The sequence below is a fragment of the Peromyscus californicus genome, unplaced genomic scaffold, assembly GCF_007827085.1.
Source record: "Peromyscus californicus insignis strain IS unplaced genomic scaffold, ASM782708v3 Scaffold_7__1_contigs__length_154581171, whole genome shotgun sequence".
Taxonomy (NCBI): Eukaryota; Metazoa; Chordata; class Mammalia; order Rodentia; family Cricetidae; genus Peromyscus; species Peromyscus californicus.
This window is the reverse complement of record NW_026294595.1, coordinates 6,492,757-6,517,186: the sequence shown is the minus strand read 5'-3', so window position 1 is coordinate 6,517,186 and position 24,430 is coordinate 6,492,757. Positions and strand designations below refer to the sequence as shown.

Here is a 24,430-nt window from a genome sequence, read left to right as displayed (position 1 = left end):
GCTATTGGCTTAGGGCTGCCTGACGTCAAGGGGCGGGGTCCTGGCCGTGAATTGGGGCGGCATGGCGCCGTCCGGCCCTTTTCGCTCCGGGATGCGGCGGAGTTGGGCTTTGAGGCAGCGCGTTTCGGACGCTCGGTTCCCCGGGAGGCGGTGGCTGGTGAGTGGGGCGTGGGTGACTACGCAGGGATTCGGGCCCGGCTCCGATGCTGCCACTGTCTCCCGGGTAAAGTCTCCCAAGTTCCTTGTCAGCCCCCACCCTCCTTTTTTTTTTAACATTTAAGATTTTAGGTTACGTTTGTGTGTGCATGTGCCGTGTGTCTGTCAGAGGGCAACTTGGAAGTTAATTCTCTCCTTCCACCATGTGGGTCTCGGGGATCGAACCTAAGTTGTAGGACAGCAAGTGCCCTTACCTTCTCAGCCACCTTACCGAGCTCCTTCTCAGATTTTCTGCTTAGTTAAGTAGATGACCGGCAGTATTGGCCGGCTCCAAACTTTTTAGGAGCTCTGCTCCCGCACCAGAGTGCAGCACCTCCAACTTGGTGGGGCTTCCAGGAGTTCCCAAACCCTTAAGTGCTCCTTCTCGACCCTGGCGCTCCTCTCTGTTTCCTAATCACTGTTTTGGGTCCTATGTGATAGGTTATTCGGTCTGTTTTCTGTGGTGTTGCTGCAGGTAGCTGGCCTGGGGAACCATGGGATGCCTGACACACGGCACAGCGTGGGTATGGCGGTGCTGGGGCAAATAGCGAGGCGACTGGGAGTGGCCGAGAGCTGGGCTCGCGACTCTCGCTGCGCTGCCGACCTTGCCCTGGCCCCGTTCGGGGATGCCCAGTTGGTATTGCTCCGGCCACGGCGCCTCATGAACGTCAATGGGCGCAGCGTGGCCCAAGCCGGTGAGTTTTGGCCTTCATGGATAAGAGGGCATAGGGACTAGAGAAGGGTTTCAACTGTGACAAGTGCCCGGTGAACCCCAGTTACTACAGTGAGGACTTGGGACCTGTTTCTATATGGGGGTCGTTGTGATCCCTCTGAGCAGATAGGCAGTAACGAGGGTGTTTCCCTGTGCCAAGCGGAGCTGTTTGGGCTGGCTGCGGAGGAGATCTATCTGGTGCATGATGAACTTGACAAGCCCCTGGGGAAGCTGGCTCTGAAGCTGGGGGGCAGCGCAAGGTGAGGCTTGCATGTGCTCAGGTTTGGGTAGGGATGCTGGCCTTTGTTGGGGTGGAGTAGGGTTGCTGAGCCTATCTCTACAGGCTGGGGTGCTCCAAAGGAAGCCTGGGCAAGGGAAGTGAGGGGACTGCCTCAGGAAGTACTAACTGCTCCTCAAATCCCTCCAAGAGGCCACAATGGAGTCCGGTCCTGCATTAGCTGTCTGAACTCCAGTGTAAGTCCACCCCCTCTGCCCTGCCCTGGGTGGGGGGTGGCCAGCATGGGGTCCCCAGTGTATCTTACCAAGGCCCCCTCATCCCTCTGGCACCCCACAGGCAATGCCGAGGCTGCGGGTGGGCATTGGGCGCCCCACACACTCTAGTATGATACAGGCCCACGTCCTGGGCTGCTTTTCCCCTGAGGAGCAGGAGCTACTGTCTCCGTTGCTGGATCAGGCCACTGACCTGCTTCTGGACCACATCCGTGCTCGAAGCCGGGAGCCATCGTCTGGCCTCTGACACCAGTGGACTTATCTACCTGTTTGACTGCCTGCCGGTACCCTGAAGCCCAGGCACAGCCACAGAACTGCCATGACACATGTGGTACCCACTCTTTATATAACTTCTGGGTTGCCCCAGGCCACTTGCAGGTGAAGGAGGGACTGTGGCCACAACAGTCTATGTCTGCGCTGGCTTGGTCTCTCCGTGCGCTACTTACGGTGTAGGAAAGGTTTAGGAAGGCTGAACTTTCTGAATCTTTTGAGAGCGCCAGATGGGGAGATCTGCAAGATTAAAAGATGCTTGCTCGAAATCTGAAGCCTCCTTGGGTGGGTGGGGTAACCTCCTAACCCATTCCTTACCAATGGGGTTGAGACAAAAGAGTCTAGCAGACCCTCTCCCAAGGGTAACATAGGTTTGCCTGTTTTCGTCGGGCCATTTGACAGGTAGGGAGGACCAGAGAGGTCCCTGAAGCCGCCCAACTATGCATGGAAAAACTAGGGCCAGCTGTCAGCTTGCTGTCCCCAGGGTCCCTGGCACTCCTACCTCATTAGTGTTCTGTAACTGGCAGATCCCCATTCGGGTGACATATGAGAGAGCCCTGAGGTCCTGGGGGTTGGGTGGGATGTGGACCTGGCGAGGCACCAGCCCGAGATCCCCAGGCTTGTAGGTTGTGATGGTTGAGAGCTGCTGCCTCAGTGAAGCAGCCGAGGTCCTGGATATCATCTGGGTGCTGAGTCGGGTGTGGGGAGAACCCTGCGTCATCACCTCCATCTCCACAAGAGGAGGCTGAGGTTCTGAGAGAGAACGGAGAGTCGGGGTCTGCTCACCTCTCTTTGGTTGGGCCCTGGGGCTGGTTTTCCTGGTGGCAGCGCATAGCCAGCTGCGGTTTTGAAGCCACAGCCGAGATGAGCAGAGCCAGCAACTGCTGCAGCAGTTCCTTGCGCTGCAGTTGGAATACTACGTCAAAGTCCCCATCCTCTGCATCTGTTCGCATCTGTCGGTGTGATGTGAGACGGCTTACATACCAGTGGCCGATACCCACCCTTCCCAAGTGCTGGGACGAAAGGTGTGCACTGCCGCCACACCCGCCTTGTTATTTTAAGATGCTAAGTTGCCCAGGCTGGCCTTGAACTCAATCTGTAGCCCCAGTCAGGTCTTGAATTTGGATCCTGCCTCAGCCTCCTCAGTAGCTTGTATGATCAGAACCAACTCTTTTTTTTTTTTTTTTTTTTTTTGGTTTTTGAGACAGGGTTTCTCTGTGTAGCTTTGAGCCTTTCCTGGATCTCACTCTGTAGTCCAGGCTGGCCTTGAACTCACAGAGATCCGCCTGGCTCTGCCTCCCAGTGCTGGGATTAAAGGTGTGCGCCACCACCGCCCGGCTCAGAACCAACTCTTGAATGGATCTTTGAGGTCCAGAATCAGAAAAGGAGTCTGGCCGTGTGCCTCTCAGGAAAGAACTCTCTAAGCTTGGCCCCGGTGGCCTCTTGGCCTCTCCCGCCGCTGCTCACCTGCACAATTTCCTGTAGGAGGGAGGTGGCCTGGGCCAGGACTGTTTCCAGCCTGGCCCGAACCTTCTGTTCCTCAGCCAGCTTCTTTCGGAGCTGATTCACCTCTGCCTGCTGTTCCCTCAGTTGCTGGTCGAGCTGGTCTTTCTCACTCCTGGGCCAGGACAAGATAGAGCCCACTGCTTGCCCATCTCCCAGCTCTGGCCGGCACCACCGCTTGCCGGGGCCCTGCCTGTTCTGTGCAGCCCATCTAAATCCAGGCTTCAGCCTGTCTGATAGACCAAACCCTGAGGCTGTGTAGACAAGGGAATTCCCAGGCCGGCTTCCACCCAACTCAGGCTCACCTCAGGGTCTGGTCGTCCTTCTGCAGCTTCTGGAAGTTCTGCTCCAGTTCGGCCAGCAGGAGGCGAAGCTGCTCTGCCTCTTCTGTGACCTGCCTCTGCTGGCGGCACTTCTCTGTCAGCATGAGGATGACCTGCAGCGGTGGGCAGGTGTCCGTGTGCAGACTTACGGTGGGACCCCAGCCCACCCTTCCTCCCTGCTGCAGATACAGCCAGCACCACCTCTGGATAACAGCTAGGCCGGAAGGTGGGCTCCCCATGCAACTAGGCTCCAGAGCCAGGGCCAGCATCCCCACGAGGAAAGCCTGGGCCCTCACTGCAAACCCTCCCCCACACCTCATGACTTGGCTCTGGCATGGGGACCACTGTCATTTCACGTGTGGAGGGCATGTGGTCACACCTTCTTATGGCCTCTGTTGTTTCTGGCCATGATCTCTTGGGTGTTCTCCAGGAGCTCCACCTGCTGGTGCAGTTCATCATGCGCGCCCTTGAGCTGCTCGTTCTCCTGCAGCAGCTGCACCCCTTGCTGCGACACCCAGGACAGCTGCAGAGTCACGTTGTTGTTCTCCAGGATGGCCCGCCTGGTCGTCTCCCACATCTGGTTAGTGGCCACCTTGCGGAACTCAGTGGCCACTAGGTTCACACGCTGGATGATCTCTTTCCTTAGCCTGACCAGGAGGGTGGGATTGGAAGGAAGTCAAGCAGATGGGTATGTCTTGGAACCCCTTTTTTTGGGTGGGGATCCAAGAGTACCCAGGCTTTCCCCCAGAGAATCTCTGGGCCCTTGGAATTTGAACCATTGAAACACATTCTTAAATGCAATTAAGTGACAAGAAGTGACACAAAAGTAATGTTCAGTGCCAGCCCAGGGAACTGGTGGGACCTAACTCTTTCCTTCCTTCCCTCCCCCACTAAATCCCAATCAGGGTTTGGGGGACAGTCTGGGGAGTCCATTAACCCCTTCTAGGAAGTGAGGAGGAATGTGGAGACGGGTGTGTGTGGCCCCAGCAGGTCCCCAGCCCGCCCACCTGTCCTTGTCCAGCACAGACTTCTTCTCCAGGTTGTACACGTAGTCCTTGTATTCACTCTCCTGCTTTTTCAGCTGCTCCTCTAGCATCAAGTACTTGTCTGTGAGCTCCTCTTTCTGCAGCCGAAATTCTTCCAGGGCAGCCAGCTTTACCCCTGCCCATCAGGGGCCACAAGGCTGGTGAGGAGCTGCCCCTGAGAGCCGTGAGTGACCCCCTCCGAGGGCTCAACCTTGCCCATGTCCTTCCTGCCTACCCTTCCCCACACATGCTTTCTGCTCCAGCAGGACTAGGCTGCACAGGACAGAGCTGGCCCTGCACATGGGCAGCCTTTCCTGGAGTGCCTTCCCACCACTCTGCTAATCACCAAGCCTTGTTCAGCCCATCTTCTCAAGAAGCCTCCCTGATACCTCCCCACGTGAGGGTGACCATGACAACCTCAGCTGAATCTGGGCAGTCAGGTCTTAGTGTCCCCTTCCAAATGGGTGCCATAGATAAGACCACCTTTTTTGAAGCACTTCCTCATCTACAAACGGGAAGGGGGACATTTCTGGCCTTGTGAATGCATGGTCACTTAAGGCAGATAGTGTTTGAAGTAGCATGCTGCTGTTACTACTCAAGGTAGCTGCGTTAGCCCCAGTTCCCAAGTGAGGCCCAGCCTCGCTCCGTGACAGCTGTGGGTTTGGGTCTCGCAGCCTTCAGTGGCAAATTGACAGAGGTGTGTTGACTGGTCCCCTGGTCCCCTCACCGAGGGCAATGTTCTCTGTGGTGAGCTGGTCCTTGGTCTCCTGGAATTCATGGCGCACCTGGGCCAGCTGTGCCTCGAAGGCGTCCTTCTCCATCTCCTTTGCCAGCTGAAGGCTCTGCAGCTGGTCGTTGAGCTCCGTGATCTCATCCACCCTCTGGTTGAGGGTGCGCTTGAGGAAGGCCACAATCTCTTTCTTGTTGTTGGCCAGCTGCTCGAACTCCTGGCGGAAGAGCTTCTCTTGCACAGCCAGCTCATCCCACTTCCGCTGATACCTAGGGTTGGGGATGAAGGGGAGATGCAGGGTCAAGGCAGGCTAGGCCCTGTCACAGACACCACTGAACCTGCTCTCCCAGACCCTCCTTCTGTAAAGGGCCATTTGAAGTTCCTCATGATCTGAATCCAGCCTCTACTAACTGTGCCTCGGGCCGAGAGAGACAGAGACAGAGAGAGCGGGCGAGCACATAAAAGCCCTGAAGTCAGTGTTGAGCATCCTCTTTGATGGCCTTCCACCTTTAGTTTCTGAGGCAGAGTCTCTCCCTCAATCTAAAGTGTGATGGTTTGGCTAGGCTGGCTAGCTGGTGAGCTTCAGAGAGCCACCGGTCTCCTTTCCCGTCAGTACCAGGGTTTCAGGGACTCCTTGCCATGCCTGGCTTTTCTCCGGGCTTCTGGGGATCTGAGACCCAGTTCTGCTGCTTGTCAGGACTTTGCTCACTGAGTCATCTTGCAGCCAGTATTTTATATTGACTACCTCACTCAGGTGGTTTTTGTTGTTTTGAGACAGGGCCTCAAACTCACAGAAATGTACCTGACTCTGCCTCCCGAGTGCTGGGATTAAAGGCGTGCGCCACCACCATGCCTGGTTACCTCTCTCAAATGTAAGTCCTGTGGGGACTGAGCCTGTACTCTGCTCACAGTGGAAACAGATGTTCCCATCTGTTTCCGGGTTGTAGGTGGTGTGCATTTGTCCCCAGCAACACAGGGAAACTGAGGTTGGAGAGATGAAGGAACTAGAAAGTGATAATCCTAGAACTTGACCCAAGCCAGGCTACCTGAAAGCCATAGTGCCTGGCCCTACAGTGCAGCCAGTCGGCCGGGAGCGCCTTCTGCACTTGGCAGCCCCGGCCTCTGCACCGCGGGGCCTAACGGCTTAGCCAGTAGTAAGCACCCACTAACCGTGTGCTAAATCTGTTTTTCACGATGCATTCTATCTGTTGTGTTCGGTCAAAGGACGTTTGTGAATTTTAAGGATACCATGTTTACTGGTTTCAGATGGGAGAATTAAAGCATTTGGAAGTTGTTTTATGCACAAATATTTAAGTATTCATAAGTCTTTTGAATGGATTCTGCATACAAGGCATTTCAGGGTATGGGTGCCTTTGTTGGGAGAGAAAACAGCCTGCCACAGGAGTCAGAGAGGCCAGGGCTGTCATCCTGCTTCCTCCTCTTCCTCTCTGAGCCTCAGTGACCCTGGCTGCGCTTCTCTTCTGGGACTGGTATAAAACGGGACAGCACAGGGCTGTCCGAGTCCACACAGACTCAACACCAGCCATGATTTTCTGCAGCCTCAGTCATGAGCAGCTCCATTTGTGTGTGTATGTGTGTGGAGGTCAGAGGCAGACATTTGCTGAGATCCCCAATGACAAGGATGTAGGTGCTGTGATAATTATACTCATTTTATAAATAAGGAAAGGGAGGCTCTCCACCTTCTATATAGAAGCAGGGTCTTCCACTTGAACCCAGTGCTCAGGAGTTCACCAGTCTAGCTGGTTTGCTGTAGGGGATCCTTTCTCTCTGCCTCTGGGGTTACAGGTGGGCACCATACCTACTCGTTTGTATGGGTGCTGGGGATTCAAATTCCAGTCCTCACTCTGAGTGGCAGGTGGTTCAGTCACTGAGCCATCTCTTTTAGTGGGAGTGGGGCTCTGGGGCTGGGGCAGGAGCTTCATAGTGTCAGCAAGATAGCTTTTTGGTTTTTTTTGAGACAGGGTTTCTCTGTGTAGTCCCGGCTGTCCTGGAACTCACTCTGTAGACCAGGCTGGCCTCGAACTCAGAGGTCTGCCTGCCTTTGCCTCCTAAGAACTGGGATTAAAGGTGTGTGCACCACTACTGCTGTTCAGAGCTTTTGTTCTTTGGAGACAGGGTGTTACCCTATATTCGGGGCGTTTATCCACCAACCCCACAGCTCCCCAGAGTTTTCTTGAGTGCGAGCAGCAGGAAATATAAGATAGAAGGATTTAGATTGTGGAGATGAACAGATAGAAAATACAGGATAGCCTCGAGAGGGCCTGGAACCTTTTCCCTGTCTCTGCCTCAGGGTATTTATAGAGACGCCAAGGGATGGAGCAAAAGACCTCCCCCCCAGCACAGCCAAGTGCAGACCATCTCAGACACCTGCACTCAGGCCCGTGGTCCTAATCATCCTCTCTATGCAGATCTACTGAGTAAAGCCACGAGGAACCTGAAAATGGGCTCCCACACCTATAGCCCAGGCTGGCCTGGAAATTACTGGGCAGCCTTCAAGCTGGCCTTGAATTTAGAGCAAACCTCCTGCCTCTGCCTTTCAAGTGCTGAGGTTGTAGGCATGTGCCACTGTTCCCAGGTTAGAAATGATATTTTTACAAACATTCTATGCTGCAGGCCACAGGAATGTAGTAGGAGTTCAGTTGAATATGGTAAAGCTGTACCTGAAAGAATCAAGAAATTCTTCCAAAGGAAAAGCCATATCTCAAGGAGTAGTTGGTGTTATTCAGCTTTTGATATATCAGCTGTTTCCTGCCATGAATTTCAAATGCACTCTCACAGCCTCCCCAAGAATTTCTAACTGTGGATTTGATCATTCCTTGGGTATATACACTTAAGGTACTTGGATACAGTCACATAGGCAAGGTTTTCTGCCTTCTGCTTTCCTTTTTTAGCATTAAAACCAGATATTGAACGGACCAAGCAGATATCTTAACAGGCTGCTCAGTCTTCTCTCAGAGATCAGGCCTCAATTTCAGTTTCCTGAGACTGAGCAAGCAGTCTCTGGAGGGCCGTGAACAAAAGAATAGTCCTTGCAGTAGCTCCCTTTCTGCACATACTCTGACTGCTCAAAGTTCAGCCAGATGTTTACTGTCTGGGACCCCTCACCAACTTAGAGTTATGTGCATGAGTCAAGGACAGAGCCTAGACCACTGAGCCAGCCCCCACAGTCAGTATGTGCTAGGCCAGCTAGCCCCCATGGCAGCTCAAGGACAAAGCCTGGGACTTGTGCTGGACTGCCCCCAAAATGATAATTGTAACCCCCAACCGCCTTGAAGGGCTTTCGGTTTTTGCCTTTAAAAAGCTAGCCTCACAAAGAAAGAGCAACTCTTCCCTGCCTCACTCTATTGGGTGTAGGAATGAGTTCCCTGTCTAGACTTGTATCTATAGAATAAACCTTGCTGTTGGATTCTGGACACCTCTGTCTTTGGTGGTCTCTTTGGGGTCATGATCTGGGTATAACAATATCTCCTTTAGCTAACATCTAAGGACAAAGCATGTCCCGCCAACCTGGTCTCCTGAATTAAGGGAAACACCCATATAGAGACACCGCCTGTCTCCGGGGCCAGGCGGGTGTTAGGTACATAGCCTTGCTTTTTGTGCAAATTAAGCTCAGACCCCCCTTCCTCTCACAGCCCAAAGTGGCAGCCTCCAGCAACTTAGAACAAAAGGGCTCTTTGCATCCCTGGTGCAGTGAGGCTATGGGGCAGTTTCCTAGCTCCAAGCAGAGCTACCCCACCCGACCAGAAAGGGCAGAGTTTGCAGATTGTAGGTTCCAGGGAAGAACGAGGAGGAACAAAGATGAAGATGAGGATGAGACGTGAAGAACCTAGTTAGAGCTATTAGGGGCAGCAGGAGAAGGGACGGAGAGGGGCTAAGTAGAGGGCAGAGTTGAAGCTGTGTAGATAGTTTTGTCTTAGAGGAATAAAGTGAACGGACGGTAGAGCTCGGTGCACTTAGATTCATTCCCTCATCTTCCCCAGGACTCTGGAGAAATCTCCTCAGGGCAGGCCCCCGGGGACATTTCGGTAGTTCCTATCATATTTTACTTATTGACTGTGTATGTGCATGCATGCGTGTGGGCCGTTGTGGAGGTCAGAGGGCAACATGCAGGAGTCAGTTCTCTCTCCAGCATGTGCGCTGGGATGAGTGGCCAGTGCCTCCGAGCCGTCTCACTGGCTCTGAAACTAGTTTTAAAGTAAGAAAAATGATGAGCAAATGCAGCATTTCTTATTAAATGTTAGGAAGGTCCTTTCCCTGCCGTTTCTGTCACCTCCAAACCCAGCTCTAAAAGGGAATCCCCATATAGAAAATCCCCTTCTCAAGTTCCCATTTAGGACCTGTAGTGGTTCACACTTGTAATCTCAGCACTTGGGAGGCTGAGGCAGGTGGATTAACATGAGTTCGAGGCTAGCCTGGGCTACAGAGTAAGACCCTGTCTCTAAAACAAAGCAAATACACTTAAGGAAACAGCCCCAGCCTAGAGAAACACACTGACTGGGGCTTGGCATAAGCAAAGAGGGAATGAATGACCTCCATGGCCACCAGGGGGAGCCATTTCTGATTCATCCCACTTACTAAACTAATAATGCTTAAGATCCACTCTGAGCTGGGCGGTGGTGGCATATGCCTTTAATCCCAGCACTCAGGAGGCAAAGGCAGGCAGATCTCTGAGTTTGAGGCCAGCCTGGTCTACAGAGCGAGTTCCAGGATAGCCAGAGCTACACAGAGAAACCCTGTCTCAAAAAACCCCCCCAAAACAAAACAAAAACAACCAACCAAACTAAAAGGTCCCATTCTGCTGGAGCGGGGGTGGGGTTACCTGTGATTGAGATGCTAATTAGCGGAGTGCTCCCCAAGCTCTGGGAGCTGTGAAGGGGTGGGGGGATCCATTCACCACTTACAAGTGGTCTGAACATCCCATAGGAGGCCAGAACCCAGATCTCAGGCCCCTGTCTGAGCCTGTGTGGGCTTCTGGCCTGGCACAGTAGCATCCCTGCCGCCCACCCACCGGGCCAGCCGGTCCTCCAGGTCTTGGATCTGTTTGTGGTAGAACTCCTTCAGCTCCTCCACCACGGTGGGGTCTGTAGACTTGGCAACCGCACTGGAATCCTTTTTGCCCCCTTTCTTCTTCTTGACCTCAGACTCTTTGCCACCTTTGTTCGGCTTCTTTTTGGGAGCCATGGCTGATGGCTGTTTCAAGTCCTCTTTAAGAAGCCAGGTGGTTGCTAAGGAAATTGGTTCCATACATAGCAACAGCCTGACAGTGTGAGGCTGAGTTTTAAAGGGCCACTTTCCTCTTCTGGACAGGGAGCCTGTGTCTGGCCTGGGCTTAGCCTTTCAGATCACTTGGGTACAAGTTTGGGTTCCAGCAAGACCTTTCCTTCTCCCAAATGGAAATAAATAATGTGGTAAATTAATTACAATTATCAAGAGCCCCAGAAATCACAGCCTGTCACTTTGGGACTTTGGCCTAATGAGAAGATGGAGGCCTAGCCAAGTGGACCTCCTCATAGATTCTTAGTCAAAAGCAGAAAAACAATCACTGGGCCCCCGTGCTAGGAAGCACCTCTCCTAGACCTGTCAATCCTTTCGTGGCACAGCCACACAACAGTTTATACTGGAGGCTCCCGGGCTGGAGTCTTGAGATATCCTTAAAGCTTAGTGGCAGGGTCCATCTGTCCATTGCTACCCCAGGCAGACACAGTTCTTTCTGTAGCTTTGGTCTTGGCTGTAGCGTGGTAGGGAGGGAAAGCCCCTGGGGTTGAGAAGGCAGCATGCAGGCGTGGGATGGTGGACAGTAGGTATCCATCTCCTCAGTCACATTGGGCTTTTGTCAGTCCGTGAGTGTGTGCTCTTTGGTCCCCAGGCATGCCTGGGGCCTGTCATCATGTTCAGTGATGACTGAGCGCTTAGTGGGTTCACTGTGAGGGGGCTCACTTTGGGAATGCTACAAGAGGGAACATTCTTCATAAGCAGAGGATTAGAGAGGTTCCACTCGGGTCTACCTGATTCTCGCAGCCACGGTCATTCTGACCCATGGGAGTGAACGCCTGGTGTCACACACAGGTGGGCACCTTTGCTGAAACCCTGCCCAGGACTGGAGGCCCTGGACGGACAGGGAGAACAGCCACAGCTGGTGGCCTGGGTTCCAGGGTCACTGGGCTAGTAGCGTGTGCCATGACCGACCATGCTTTGGCCTGCTGCAGTATCTTCTCTGAAGATACACTACAGCTTTTGGAGGAGTGACCCGAGGCTCCCTGTGAGCCCTGGGACACTGGGCACTAGGGCCTTGGCAGGACACAGTACTTCTTTGCCGTTTGGTGGGATCAGGGAGGGGTGAAATGACAGAAATCCTGGGCCAAGAGAAGTCGGAAATAAACCAAACCCAAACCAAACCAAAACAAATCAAAAAACAGAAGAGGGTAGCCCAGGGTGGCCCTGCACCCCTGCTATCTCAGCTGAGAGGGGTGGGGGCAGGAGGAACACAAGTTCAAGGTCAGCCTGGGCAACTCAGCAAGGCTCTGTCTCAAGAAAACATGGGCCAGCAATATGGCTCATGGGCTCTTGCCACACAGCCCGGCGAGCTGAGTTCTATGCCCAGAACCTACAGTGAACAGAGAAAACTGACCCCTGCGAGTTGGTCTCTGACCTCCACATGCACACCACTGCACACACACACACACACAATGGTAACAAAACAACACAGAGCAAGTGAACAAAACACTAAAAAGCAGCAGAAAGAGGGACAGGTGACCCTGGGGAGAAGGAGGACGCAGGATTTACTGGGCTTCAACAGTTACTCAGCGTAGAATTCAAGTCGTGTGTTGGATCTTATTCCAGGCATTCTGGTGACAGACAGGACACAGTGGCTGGCTGACGTCTTCCAGGAGGAGTGTTGTGAAACAGGGCATCACCCCCCGAACCTCAGCTTCCTCGCCTGTAAAGTGGCAGGGACCAGCTAACACAGGCCCAGGAGAGGCCTGGCGTGATTGCGAGACTGTCTTCACTGGTCTGCCTCCACGGCGAGTCTTGTCGGAGCTGGTGGGATGTGCTGCAGACTGTCCTCCGAGCCTACTGCTGCCATCTTCGTGAGTGGGCCCGCTTGCAAAGACTATTTCAGCCGAGCTCATTGACTGCTGACCCTCCCTCACAGGAGAGGATGGGAGGGCCACTGGACCCTCCTGTGCATCCAGCCACCCCTCCCAAGCAGCCATATACAATCCTGCCCTAACTGCACATGACCTCAGGAAGGGGCTAGTATACCCAGGTTGGGGAAACTAGGCAAGGGGCTCCATCTGTGTAGCCATGGGGAAGTCATCCCTCCCATTTCCTGTGAGATGGCTTTGTTTCCCCATGCTCCCACTTGTGACCCCTCACTCAGGCTCTGTGAGTACACTCAATAAACTCAATGGGTCCCTGGGGGGACCTGTGGTGGGATCAAACTTTGACTTGTCATTGGGACCTTAGAGAAGTGGGTAGTGTTGCCTAGGATGCTCCCCACCACCACCCTGGGCAAAAATTCTTGGTACATGTGCAAGATCTACAAAGTAGCCTTTGTTATGATTTATTGCACAAGGGGACCCTGAGGGCATCCTGCACGTTCAGGGAAACATGCTGGCATGCGGGGCAGATGCAGCAGCCGTCTGGCGGGTGACCCATTCCATGCGGGCATGGCGGTGGGGCAGCAGGTGGACATTCACAACCCAGAGGCTGCATCCGCGTGGAAATGGTTTATTATAATAGAGAGACAAAGAGAAGGAAGGAGAGAGAGAGAGAGAAGGAAAGAGAGAAGGAGGGGGTCGAGGGGTGCACACCCCATGGGAGTGGAGGGGGAGGAGAGAGAAAGGGGTGGAGTTTTTCATTAAAGAGACTTTTATGTCAGGACACAGGGTGGCGCCAAGGGGCGGGACCAAAATGTTAACAGCCTTGAGTTGGTACATTCCTACATACAGTGAAGGTGTCATTTCCTGTTACCCAGGCAGGATAACGTACAGAGATTTATTTTTGTGTATGTGGATATTTTGCCTGCATGTCTATGTGCAGTGCCCATGGAGGCCAGAAGAGGGAGTCGGATCCTTGGGAACTGGATTCCAGGAGGTTGTGACTCACCCTGTGAGTGCTAGGAATCAAACCCCAGTCCTCTGAATAGTAGGTGCTCTTACCAGTCCTCTGAATAGTAGGTGCTCTTACCTGCGGAGCAGTCTTCCCAGCACTAATTAGCTGCTTTTCCTTGTGTTTTGTGGTGTTTCAATGAAGTCTAAGGCCTCACACACCAGGTAACTGTTCTGCCTGGCTCCAGATCCTTTTTTTTAAATTTTCTCTTTCATTTTACATACCAACCCCAGTTCCTCTCTCTTCTTCTCTTGCCTCCCCCTCCTCCCCTAGACCCAACTTAAAGTTCTTATCTTTTAGTCTTGAAACAGGGTTTCGCTAAGGCTGACCTTGAACTTCTCTGTAGTCTAGGCAGCCCTAGAATTCCTAGAATTAAAACTTTACTGTTTTCTCCGCTTCTTAACCAGCTGGGACCACAAGCCTGTGTCCCTAGGGCTGGCTTATTCAGCTGCTTATGGAGGTCAAGGGACCTAGCACTTCGCAGCTGTTGGTTGGAGCATGTGAGAAAGGAGTCTGCTGTGAGAAGTTGAGGCAGGGAGAGACCAGGCTTGACTACAGAACAGCCCTCCGGCGCGAACCACAGTAGCCTCGACAACCCGGTCATTTCCCTCAGTCTTTGCCAGGACTGCTACACTGAGGGCTGAGCTCCCAGCACATGACTGTCCAGGGACCAGCCATATCCAAACCTCAGCAGGAGAGCATTTCATGAGCCCCATGCCTCTGTGCCCTGTGAGTGGTCAGTTTCTCCATGTTGGTCTGGTGTCTGCTCCTCTCTGGGCTAACCTCATAGCAGATTCCCCAGGTCACAGGACACCCAGCTTCCAAACTGGAGGAGCTCTTTCTACATGTGGGCTGGGGCAGGCCAATGATACTGATGGAGGGACCGACGTCTCAGGGCTCTAAATACACCATGACTACATACAGAGTCCTGCAGTGTCTGAGGCCAAGGCATTGTAGAAAGGAACAGGGTGAAAGGCAGCTCGCCTCATGTCTAGGCAGGTCCTTATTTACTGTTATTTATTCATTTGAGAGAGTGTCTCACTATGCAGCCTTGGCTGGACCTGGAACTCATTATGTAGACCTGGGTGGCTGAACTCAAAGAGATCCCCCTGCCTCTGCCTCCCAAATGTTGGAGATTAAAGGTGAGTGTTAGCATGCTTGTCCACTGAGGCAGCATTTTTTTGCTGCCCAAGGCTAGAGACAGGTCCGGATGTGATGTGATGCAAATCGTAGTCCCGCAGCTGTGGGATGGGCAGTCAGACTGGGCACCACGAGTGAGCGCTGATGTCTTTATTAGACTCCAATGCTGCAGTACAGGACGGTACAGAGTGGTACACGGTTGTGCTTCCGTACTCGAGACACTGAGATTCGAGAATTTCAAGTTAACAAGTTTCAAGACAGACTAGCTTTTTTTTTTTTTTTAAATATCCTTTTGAGAAATTATTTATATAAATAACATAAAGGAAACCCCACATGTTCGACAAACGAGGTCCTGAAGCATGAGCATTGCTTGACCAGAGGGAAGGGACAAAAGAAGCAGCTACAGAAGAAATCAACCAGTGCTGCTACGGTTGGGTCCTCAGGGAACAAGGTCACTGGAGGGGAAGGACGAGGCCAGGACCGAGAACTAAGAGAGCCAGGGAGGGAGAGGGGCACAGGTCACCTGCGGGAGGAGGGAGGCATAGACCACATTTGCGAAGACAGCACAAGACACAGTAATACACACAAGTCCGCGGAGGGGGTGGGGCGGGGCGGGGCAGGGCTGGGGACATTTTTGTGACTTCCACTGTCTTTGTTTCACGACGACAGCAGCAGCAGAGTGAGTGGCATGCTCAGGGAGCTGCTGCGTCCTGAGGATGGAGACCATCCTTCCAGCATCTGCTTCTGGAGTTTCTGCTTTATAGCTAGCTATGTTTTATACAGCGACGATTTTAATACAAAGAATAAAATGATCATTTTTCTCATACAACCACAATGACCTATGACTGTACATTACACAAAATTAAGATGATGAAGTATCTCAAATTCTGGATACTCTGACTGATGTCGCTTGCAGAGCGGAGACAAGATCAGCAGGGCCCCCATGCCTCAGGCCTACAACCTTTCTAGAGCAAAGCACCCTTTGACCAGGGTATCAAACCCATGGACTTCATTCCTGACCCTTACGTGAAGCCTGGGGAAAGCAGGGGCCTGGATGTGCCTAACTCTTCTCTTGAGGAACTGAGGGTGCTAGGCATGCTGATTTAGGCTGGAGGACTTAACTCAGGTTAGAGCACTGTGGACACAGGTCAGGGGAGTAGTGCCAGGCTCTGGCGACAACACTGGCTGGCACACAGTCTGGCTTCCTGTGGACACCCTAAGCCCCGCCCACAGCTGCAACACTGGGCAAAGAAGAGGTGTGTTCCATGCTGGCCTCTCGAGCTCTGCTCACTGCCACTCCCCAGCCTCTGTGCATGAGAACAGGGGTGAGCAGGGACCGGAGAGGAGATCACTCCTCAGCATGGAGTATCTGGGGGACAGACCCCTTACGATTCCCAACAAAACAAGAAATGAGCCCAAACAAGCTTTGAGAAACACCCACATGTCTACCTTTCCATACTCAAGCAATGTGCGCACACGGCATAGGGCTATATACAGGTCACAGGATCATAAATAAGGAAAGTCCACTCAGTCCAGAGTTCTGACGCTTCTGCAGTGGCGCCTGCACGTGAACTTCGTGTGGGATACGTACAGAACATACTCACTTTTAAAAAACAACACATACTCTCTTGCTTTTCAAAGGACAAGGTAGGATGTCTCCGCACAGGAGAAGAACTCAGCGTGGCAGCGGGGTGGCCAGGGCGTGCAGGGCTGGGGAGGCAGCAGAGTAACGAGGCTTCGCACTGGGGAGCTGCAGAGCACTATGGGAAGGGAGCCAGGGCTTTGGAGGGGCGGCTTATGTTTTTAACTGCTTATTTCTTCATCTGTTTTATTCAGCTTCTTGAGCGTGTCCAGCAGTTTCTGTGGGGTGAGAATGTGTGTGGACCCTGGCAAGGCAGAGAAGACAGTGAGTTCATTCACCTACTCACCTGAGGCTTCTTTCCCCATCCCCCAACCCTCATCTGGGTCCAGTGGAAGCTGGGAGTGGGTGGGGATGGAACCCTTGGGCCCTGTCAGAATAGACTTAGGAGGCATTCAGGCTCAGCTGGGTTCCAGGCTGAACCTAGGAACCACCTCTCAATCGGAGCCCAGCGCCATCTGCCAGGCTTATTATCTCTTGAAGTCAAAGGTGAAGCCAGGAAGAGAAATTTCAAATATGGCAAGGGACAGTGGCTAAGGGCAGAGGCTGGTAGGCATCTCTATGTGGAGAGAATGTTGCCTGTTGGGCACGGGGACCCACTGAAGTCTGGAAGCCGGCATGTTGGTGCTGGCATGGTGGGGGACCTCAGGTGTGAGAGGGAAAGGGCGGGGACCTGAGGCCTTACCTTGTGGAGACCTGCATTGTAAGAGATTAGAAATGCTTGCAAAAGTTTAAGCTAATGGAATCAGATATACTTCTAGAGCAAAGGTAAAAAAATAAAAATAAAAACATTTAAAAATGAAGGCCTTTTCATAGAGATGTAGGTGCACTAAAATGACGGATGGACTGAGTGGCTTGGACATGGGCTTAGTCCAACAGAATGGAGGTGATGGTGGTGTGAGCATGAGGCGTGCATGCACCCAGCAGTGAGTGCAAAGCAGGGTCCTGGTGGGACAGGAGAACTCAACGAAAGATCCGTTCTTGAAAATGTGCCTCCCTGGGGACCTGGAAGCAACAGGCCTCTGTGGGAGTGGGGAGCGGAGACCCTTCAGACTCCATTCGAAGGGCAAGCACAGGGGGGCTTGGTGCCTGCGCCTCTGACCACTTGTTGGGTGACCTGGTCATTCTGGACCAGCAGGAAAGCAGCGACACTCTGAGCGGTCCCTCCCAGTGTCCGGGCCTGCCTGCACTCACTGTTCTGAGCGAGGAGTCCGCCCCGGCTGTGTCCTAAGTGTACTTTGAGGCTGTGTTAGTACTCTGCAGACCTGCAGCTCCTTAAGCAGAATGGATGTGCTGTTGGGGTGTCTGAGGTTGTTATACTCCCCCTTTCTGCTGAAGCATGCTGGCTTCAGTGAGCTTGCCAGACTTCCCAGGAACCCTGAGGCAGCAGGAGCCAGCGCCAAAAGGAGGGCTTTCCAGATCCCCACTCCATGCAGCCCAGCTCTGGATCCATGAGGAGTCAACAGGGAGCATACTGGCTAAAGAATGTCCTGTTCCCTGTCCTGGACACTGGCCTGTTCCAAAGTGCCTCCCACTTCTCACATGTGCATTGAGAAATTCAGGGAGGTCAGAGAGAGGTCAAGGAACCTATGCTCTAGAATTTTCTGATGCTATCTCATTCCTAACCATTGAACATTCCTAGTCTTTACAGAACAAGTGTAACACTGAATCTTGCAGAGCCAGCATCAGGCCAGGGCACCTGACGCCAGTTCCTGACACCCAGCAATCAGAACATTTCAGTACTGCAGATGGAGCGAGCTACCATCAATGCTGCAAAGTGGGTGGGACCAGCCACAAGCTCCATTTTGCAGTTGATCTCGTGTTAGTCCCCAAGAGCTTGACGATGTTGGCCTTCTACTCATAAGCTGACTCTTAGTCCACACAGCTGGTGATCATGAGATGCCAGCAGTGGCCTCTGAAGATGAAGTTGAGGCCTAGTCACATGACCATTTCATGCTTCAAAGCTTTGGGGGGTGGTCCTCTCTACTAGGAGCTCCCTGGGAAAGAATTAATATCCCCTTTATTTTTTCGAGGCAGGGTTTGTCTGTGTAGCTCTGGCTGTCCTGGAACTAGCTCTGTAGACCAGGCTACCTCAAACTTAGATAACCACCTATCTCTGCCTCCCGAGTGCTTCGTTAAAGGAGAACCACCTAGCTCAAAGGAGCCATCCTTATCAGATGGGCATGCAAGGGATGCTTGTGTGTCAGAACCAACAGCCCCAACCCAGAACACAGCACATCTGAAACCTTACAAGTAGCATGTGCACTAAACAGGTCTAGCCTGAGAGGTCTCTCATTTCTTTTTGTTTCTTTTTAAATTATTTTTATGTATGTGAGTGTTTTGCCTTTATGTATGTCAGGGCATCATATCTATTCCTGGTATTCAATGAGGCCAGAAGGCGGCATTGGATCTCCATGACTGGAGTTACAGACAGTTATGAGCTGAGTGAGGGTGCTGGGAACTGAACCCAGATCCTCTGGAAGAGCAGCCAATGCTCCTAACCACCAAGTCATTTCTGCAGCCCCTCTCTTGTTTGTTTTGATGGTTTCCTGGGCATCCACTCCTGAGTGGCACTATTGGCCTACACCATCAAGGTAAGAATGTAAAATCTAATCAGAAGACGTCACTTATGGGCAGTCTGGGGGGATGACGTCACTCTTGGGCAGTCTACAGGGATGATGTCACTCATGGGCAGTCTGGAGGGATGACGTCACTCTTGGGCAGTCTACAGGGATGATGTCATTCATGGGCAGTCTGGAGGGATGATGTCACTCATGGGCAGTTTACAGGGATGGTGTCACTCATGGGCAGTCTACAGGGATGGTGTCACTCATGGGCAGTTTACAGGGATGGTGTCACTCATGGGCAGTCTACAGGGATGGTGTCACTCATGGGCAGTCTACAGGGATGGCGAGAGGAGATTAAGATGAGGCTTTGTGAAATTGTGTTCTTCAGTGGTCAGCTGCCTTGGGGACTGGAAAGAGAGGACTAGGAAGACACAGCAAGGCACTATTTCCCAGGAATTCTCCCTTGTGGCGGGGCCTCATCTCCGAAGGGTAAGCTGTGGTCGGTTTTTCTTTGGATTGCCAACTCCTAAATAATGACATGAAGCCTTTTTATTAATTATGAAAGTGTGGCCTTAGCTTAGGCTTGTTCCCAACTTGTTCTTATAATGTAAATTAACCATTTATATTAATCTACATTCTGTCACGTGACTTGTTACCTCTCCTCAGTACTGAATGTCTGATTTCCTCCACATTAAATCAATCAGAAGGTGCCTTAGGCAAACGAGGATGGAGAGAAGCATTTACAAAAGCTTATCCCAACATCAAGCCACAAAATCAGGACTCTCCAAGGGTCTGCACTAGTCTGTCTCGTCACCTGGATGGTTACAACAGGAGAGGCAGCGGGCGGTTTCCCTGTCTCTGGCCTCGCTGGTGTTAGGGCTGGGTGGCTTTCTATTGCTTCGTCTCCCTGCTCTTTGTGCGCATGTATATTTTAAACTTTATTCACTTTTAGCCCTGGCTATCCTCAATCTCTCATGTAAACCAGGCTGGCTTTGAACTCATATAGGTCTGCCTGCCTCTGCATCCCAAGTGCCAGGATTAGAGTTGTGGTACACCACACCCTGCTTACTTATTTAGCTTTCAGACACACTCTGCCTTGAACTTGAGACCCTAGCGCCTCCGTCTTGAGTCTAGGCTGACAGAAGTACAACCCTCTGCTTTATGTCCTATTGGCCTTGCTTTCCAGAGGAAAGGGAGCACAGGAAGGGTGGAGTGGAGGACTCCATTTTCTTGGCTTACAGCTGTTGTCCTGGAGATAACACCCCTCTACTGAGGGAAGTGGGGGTAAATGGAGCAGCCTACTATTTCTTCTTTTAACAGGAAAACCACAGTAAGCAAGCCAGCTTCTGGTGGTGTAGTCCAGCTTCGGAAGGGCCATGTTCCTGAGATGCCCCAGGAGGACAGAGGGATGCATGGCTGGAGGCCTGCATCTGGCCCACTCAATTCCAGACCGGCTGGAGGGAGCCTTGGTGTGCTGACCCGCCTCCCTGTGCTCGCATTCTGGGGCCAGGGAATGAGAGTGGCCACCGTGGCCATCCAGTCCTGGCTACCAGTCCAGGTCTCTTGCTCCTGTTTACGGGCCACTCCAACTGCTGACTCAGGGGTCACATGTCAACTTATGGTGAAAGGCCCATGATAAAGCAGGCATAAACACTGAGAATTACTAACACAGGAGGTTCCCAACACAAAGGAAGGCTCGGGGGAAGGATGAGGAGGTGTGGAAGCAGAGAGTCTGCTAGGCCAAAAGACAAGGCACACCAGAGGGACAAGCTTGGGGTGTCGAGAAGGGATTTATGAGGGCTACAGACCTCACCAAGAGGCCTCAGAGAGGCGTGACTGGCCAACTCTGTAAGAGCCAGCACTAATATAAAAGCAACTTCTTCCCTTCTTTCTCCCTCCCTCTCTTCCTTCTCTCCCAAGCCTCACTCATGGTAGGCAAACGGTCTATCACTACATCCCAGCCCTCTTCTTCCTTTTAAAAAAAGTTTTATTTGAATTATTTGTCAGTGTGTGAGCATGTGTTCACACATGCAGGTGCCCACAGAGGTCAAAGACATCAGATCCCCTAGAGTTACAGGTAGTTGTGAGCTGCCAAATGTGGGTCCTGGGGGCAGAATTTGGGTCCTCTACAAGAGTACTATGTGCCCTTAACCACTGAGCCATCTCGCCAGCCTTCTTTTTAACTTTTTATTGTGAGACATATCCTGTTAAGTTGCCCAGGCTGGCCTTTCACTCGCTCTGTAGCCTGTGGGCCTTGGACCCGCCTCTGCCTGTCGAGTAGCTGGGGTCCTGGCCTGCTCCACTGGAACTAAGCAGGACAAAGAGTGCAGTTTCTGTAGAGAGCAGAGTGTAATGATCTGTGCTGTCACCGAGCCGACAGCCGCTGGAGGGCAGGGCGGCCAGCCCTCTGCACCGATGCCCTCCAAGTGCCTGAGTAAAGGTGTCCACCCCTCTGCTGCTCCCTGCACGCCTTCCTCACCCTTAGGTGCTCTGGGCATCTCTCAAGTGTTGGCCTTGTACACACGGCCATCCTGAATGTCTGCTGGCCCCACTCAAGGGTACTTGCTCTATGGAGCCTACATCTCAACCTGGGCAGCAGGCTTGGGCACCGTGCCCCGACACCCTCAGCTCCTGGAGTATTCCGTTACTGGCACTTGGGTTCACCCCAGTGGCCGGCAGCTGACTGACTGTGCGGCATTCACCCAGGGCTTGAGTGAGCGGGTGCGGGGAGCCCAGGGCGTGAAGGCTGGACACATTTTCAATCGGTGTTAAGAACTGCAAGCATTTTCTTGGAAAAAGAAAACTCAAAGAAATGGAAAGGAAAGAGAGAAGAAGGGAGAGTGACGGGATAACCAAAGAAAGCCCTTCAGAGCGGAAGAGTTTCTTTCTGTAATAAGCCGCTTTTACTTTGTTTCTTTGGCTCTCACTCCATTGTTGGAGCCTGATCCTCAAAAGATACCCTAGAGGACTCCCTGAAGTCGGGGTGTCTCAGGTCCATGAGGAATTTGGTGGGAGTGAGAATGTGAGTAGAACCTGTGGGAGAATAGAGGCCGGCTGAACAGAGGCGCCCCTGGACATGCCAACAGAGGCCCCAGCCCGCAGCCAGAGAGGCGTTGAGAGGCAAAGCATGCACAGGCGCATGCATGCGCGTGCGCGCACATACACACACACATACGCACACACACACACACACACACACACACACACGCAGGCAGCAAGGCGTTGGCATGCATGAAGCATGTGAGGCCACACAGTGAATGGTGGCTGTCTTTGGGAAGCCCCTCCATGAACCCACAAGGGCAGCTCTCTGTCCCTGGTCTCCACCCTCCCCTGCACAAGGAACCTTAAGGAAGGTCCAAAGGAGAAAAGGAAGGTTCACACCCAAAGCCTGGCTGTGACAGCTGCTGTCCGGGAAAGCTGTTTGAGCTCAGGTCCTCTAACACATTCATGCGACACATATGCAAGCAGTGAGCAGGGAACACTCATGGGGCCTGTGCCACAGACAGAAAGACAGGCACGGAAACCAGACCACGGATGCCTGTGGGAGGACAGTCTTCCCACCCCATTGTGCGCAGGTGATGACCCTTCATGCCTGTCTCGGTGAACCCAGAAGCAGCCATGTTACTGCTCTAAGGGGCCTGCTTGCTTGGACAGCTTGGGGGTGCTGCGAGTTGGTCATCCAAACTGGATAAATGGGGGTGACACTAGTGGGGTGCCTGCACCTGGGAGCTGACGGAAGCCTGCTGGCTGGGCAGCTCAGGGCCTCCAGCAGAGCACATGGCCCAGGGGGCACTCCATAGGCCCTCTGGACCTTTTTCCATGGGGTGCTCAGCACACTCCTAGGGCCACAGTGTAGTTGGAGATTTGCAGGCGCGGGCGGGACTGGAGATAACTCTAGCTATACCGCAGTCTCTGGCCTTGCACTTTATCCAGCATGTGCTCCCACAGAGGGCGAGCCTAAATAGGGCAGTGTCTGTGACAGCCTTCTGACAACTGGTACCACATGAAACTCTGGGGCCAAGAGGAAGACATCTATAAGAACTCAGAGTTCGCTCCCTCAATAATCTGCCAGCCCTAGGAGCTACAGATGATCCTGGAGACAGGAAGTAGGAAGGGCCTCCTACTGCAACTGACCAGCTTCTACCAGCTGCTCCTGCTCTTTTGGAAGGGAGCAGGAAAGACGGGGTATGGCAGACCAGAGGTAGTGGGGACTGGGAATCCTTAGGAGCCAGCCACCAGTGGGCGTCGGCAGTATCTACGGACATGCTAACTACCTCCAACAGGAAGTACTAGAGGAGGACAGTAGTGACAGCTCTACCGTCAGGTGTGGTCCAAGGCCTGATGCACCAAAGTGTGCATCTCCCTCTCAGCCCTGCTTCAGGCTGCAAGTAGGTGCTATGAACTCTGTTTTGTTGGAGAGCTCTGCTCTTGCTCAAGGTGACTCCACTTGGCAGTGTATGGATTTGAGACTCTATGACCAGGCTCTTTCCATCCCAAGATGCTGTCTTTCAGCAAGAGACACAGTAGGGCAGAGACCCCAGCTTTTGCCATTCACCCACTGTTACCCAGGGCTAAGCTCTGCTGGGGTGAGGGAGGCCCTCAGACAGATGCAACACCAAGCGTGGGATGGAGTGACAGTGCAGTGAGGCAGCAACTCCTGCGAACGCATGCCCTGCTCACCTATCAGCACTTCCCACTTGCCGTTGGCCTGGGTCACTTCGTAAGCACAGCGCATCTCATTCAGGCTCACACCTCCAAGGATGAAGATAATGAGGCGGGGCCCGCTACGGTATTCCCCTGGAGCCTTATTCTTGTGCCAGTGTCCATAGCGGGCGCTGAGGGAGAGAGAGAGTCACAGGTGACTTGTCGGTGCTGGAGAGCTGAACTGGACTGCTGGTGCCTGAGCTGTGATTGCCACTCTCTTAGAAACACAAGTACCAGACTGGCTCATCTCAGCAGGGTTTTTTTGTTTTGTTTTTTCTGGTTTTTCGAGACAGGGTTTCTCTGTGTAGCTTTGCACCTTTCCTGGAACTCACTCTGTAGCCCAGGCTGGCCTCGAACTCACAGAGATCCGCCTGTCTCTGCCTCCCGAGTACTGGGATTAAAGGTGTGTGCCACCACCGCCTGGTTCCTCTCAGCAGCTTTGCCTGGATGGCTCTCATCCTGATGTGTGTTTCAGATCAAGCCTGGTCCTGAGCTTGCCTGGGACTCCGCAGCACTACGCAGTATGGAGAGGCAGAGGACTGCATCAGGTTGGCAGACTGATCACAAGCAAATGTGCTTGTGTGGGCCAGGCTTCATGGTACTGTATCTCCAGGGAAAGACAGTACTTGCCCTCCAAGAAGTGGAGTCTAGTGGGATGGGGATTGTTGAATGCCATGGGACAGAACAGGGCCACAGAGCACTGCTCAGGCTTCCCCAGGGAGGAGCATGGCTCTTCACTAGCAGGCCTCCCTCTGCCCCTGGACTTCCTCAGTAAAGACCTGGACTCTGACACAGCAGAGGTGAGGGCTGAGAAAACTGGAAACTAAAGGGAAGAAGCAAGTCCCCTCTGGACACAGAACGCTCGGCCCTGCTCCCCCCTCACAGCAGCCCTGGAAGCACGTGGGCCTGTCGGCCTCTTCCATGGACAGCCAGCCGAGCGAGGGCAGCACTTGGAGGCTGCAGTTGATTCCACGTTCGG

At 52.9% G+C, this 24,430-nt stretch overlaps 3 protein-coding genes across 11 annotated transcripts in view; 1 reads left to right on the top strand and 2 right to left on the bottom strand.

Annotated features, from left to right (window-relative positions):
• Nucleotides 1-15: 15 nt before the first annotated feature.
• On the top strand, nt 16-14,854 carry Ptrh1 (peptidyl-tRNA hydrolase 1 homolog). Of its 8 annotated transcripts, none has more exons than XR_008214859.1 (6): nt 22-157; nt 671-890; nt 1,068-1,167; nt 1,336-1,381; nt 1,482-1,748; nt 12,130-14,854. XR_008214859.1 is itself a non-coding variant. In XM_052723113.1 (5 exons), the coding sequence occupies exons 1-4, from the start codon at nt 62-64 to the stop codon at nt 1,363-1,365; spliced, it is 531 nt and encodes a 176-aa protein (XP_052579073.1). In that variant the 5' UTR covers nt 16-61; the 3' UTR covers nt 1,366-1,381; nt 12,130-14,854. The 8 variants fall into 8 exon arrangements, 6 of the variants coding, with proteins under 6 accessions (XP_052579073.1, XP_052579074.1, XP_052579071.1 ...); XR_008214860.1 differs by lacking the exon at nt 12,130-14,854 and adding an exon at nt 3,522-3,635; XM_052723113.1 differs by lacking the exon at nt 1,482-1,748 and having other exon boundaries at nt 16-157; nt 1,251-1,381.
• On the bottom strand, nt 1,856-12,078 carry Cfap157 (cilia and flagella associated protein 157). Its single transcript, XM_052723115.1, has 9 exons — nt 10,298-12,078; nt 5,266-5,537; nt 4,521-4,674; nt 3,893-4,160; nt 3,496-3,626; nt 3,155-3,305; nt 2,474-2,640; nt 2,190-2,376; nt 1,856-1,927 (listed from the first exon to the last, which is right to left on the bottom strand). The coding sequence occupies exons 1-9, from the start codon at nt 10,531-10,533 to the stop codon at nt 1,856-1,858; spliced, it is 1,638 nt and encodes a 545-aa protein (XP_052579075.1). The 5' UTR covers nt 10,534-12,078.
• Nucleotides 14,677-24,430, bottom strand: part of Stxbp1 (syntaxin binding protein 1) — a 61,955-nt gene continuing 52,201 nt past the window's right edge. Inside the window, exons 18-20 of one of the 2 annotated variants that reach the window (XM_052723101.1) lie at nt 23,428-23,582; nt 21,655-21,780; nt 14,677-16,427 (exon numbers count right to left, since the gene is read on the bottom strand). In XM_052723101.1, coding sequence (XP_052579061.1) covers nt 21,671-21,780; nt 23,428-23,582 — 265 coding nt within the window. In that variant the 3' untranslated portion in view covers nt 14,677-16,427; nt 21,655-21,670. The remainder of the gene's footprint in view (nt 16,428-21,654; nt 21,781-23,427; nt 23,583-24,430) is intronic. The other variant, XM_052723102.1, reaches the window with a different exon arrangement.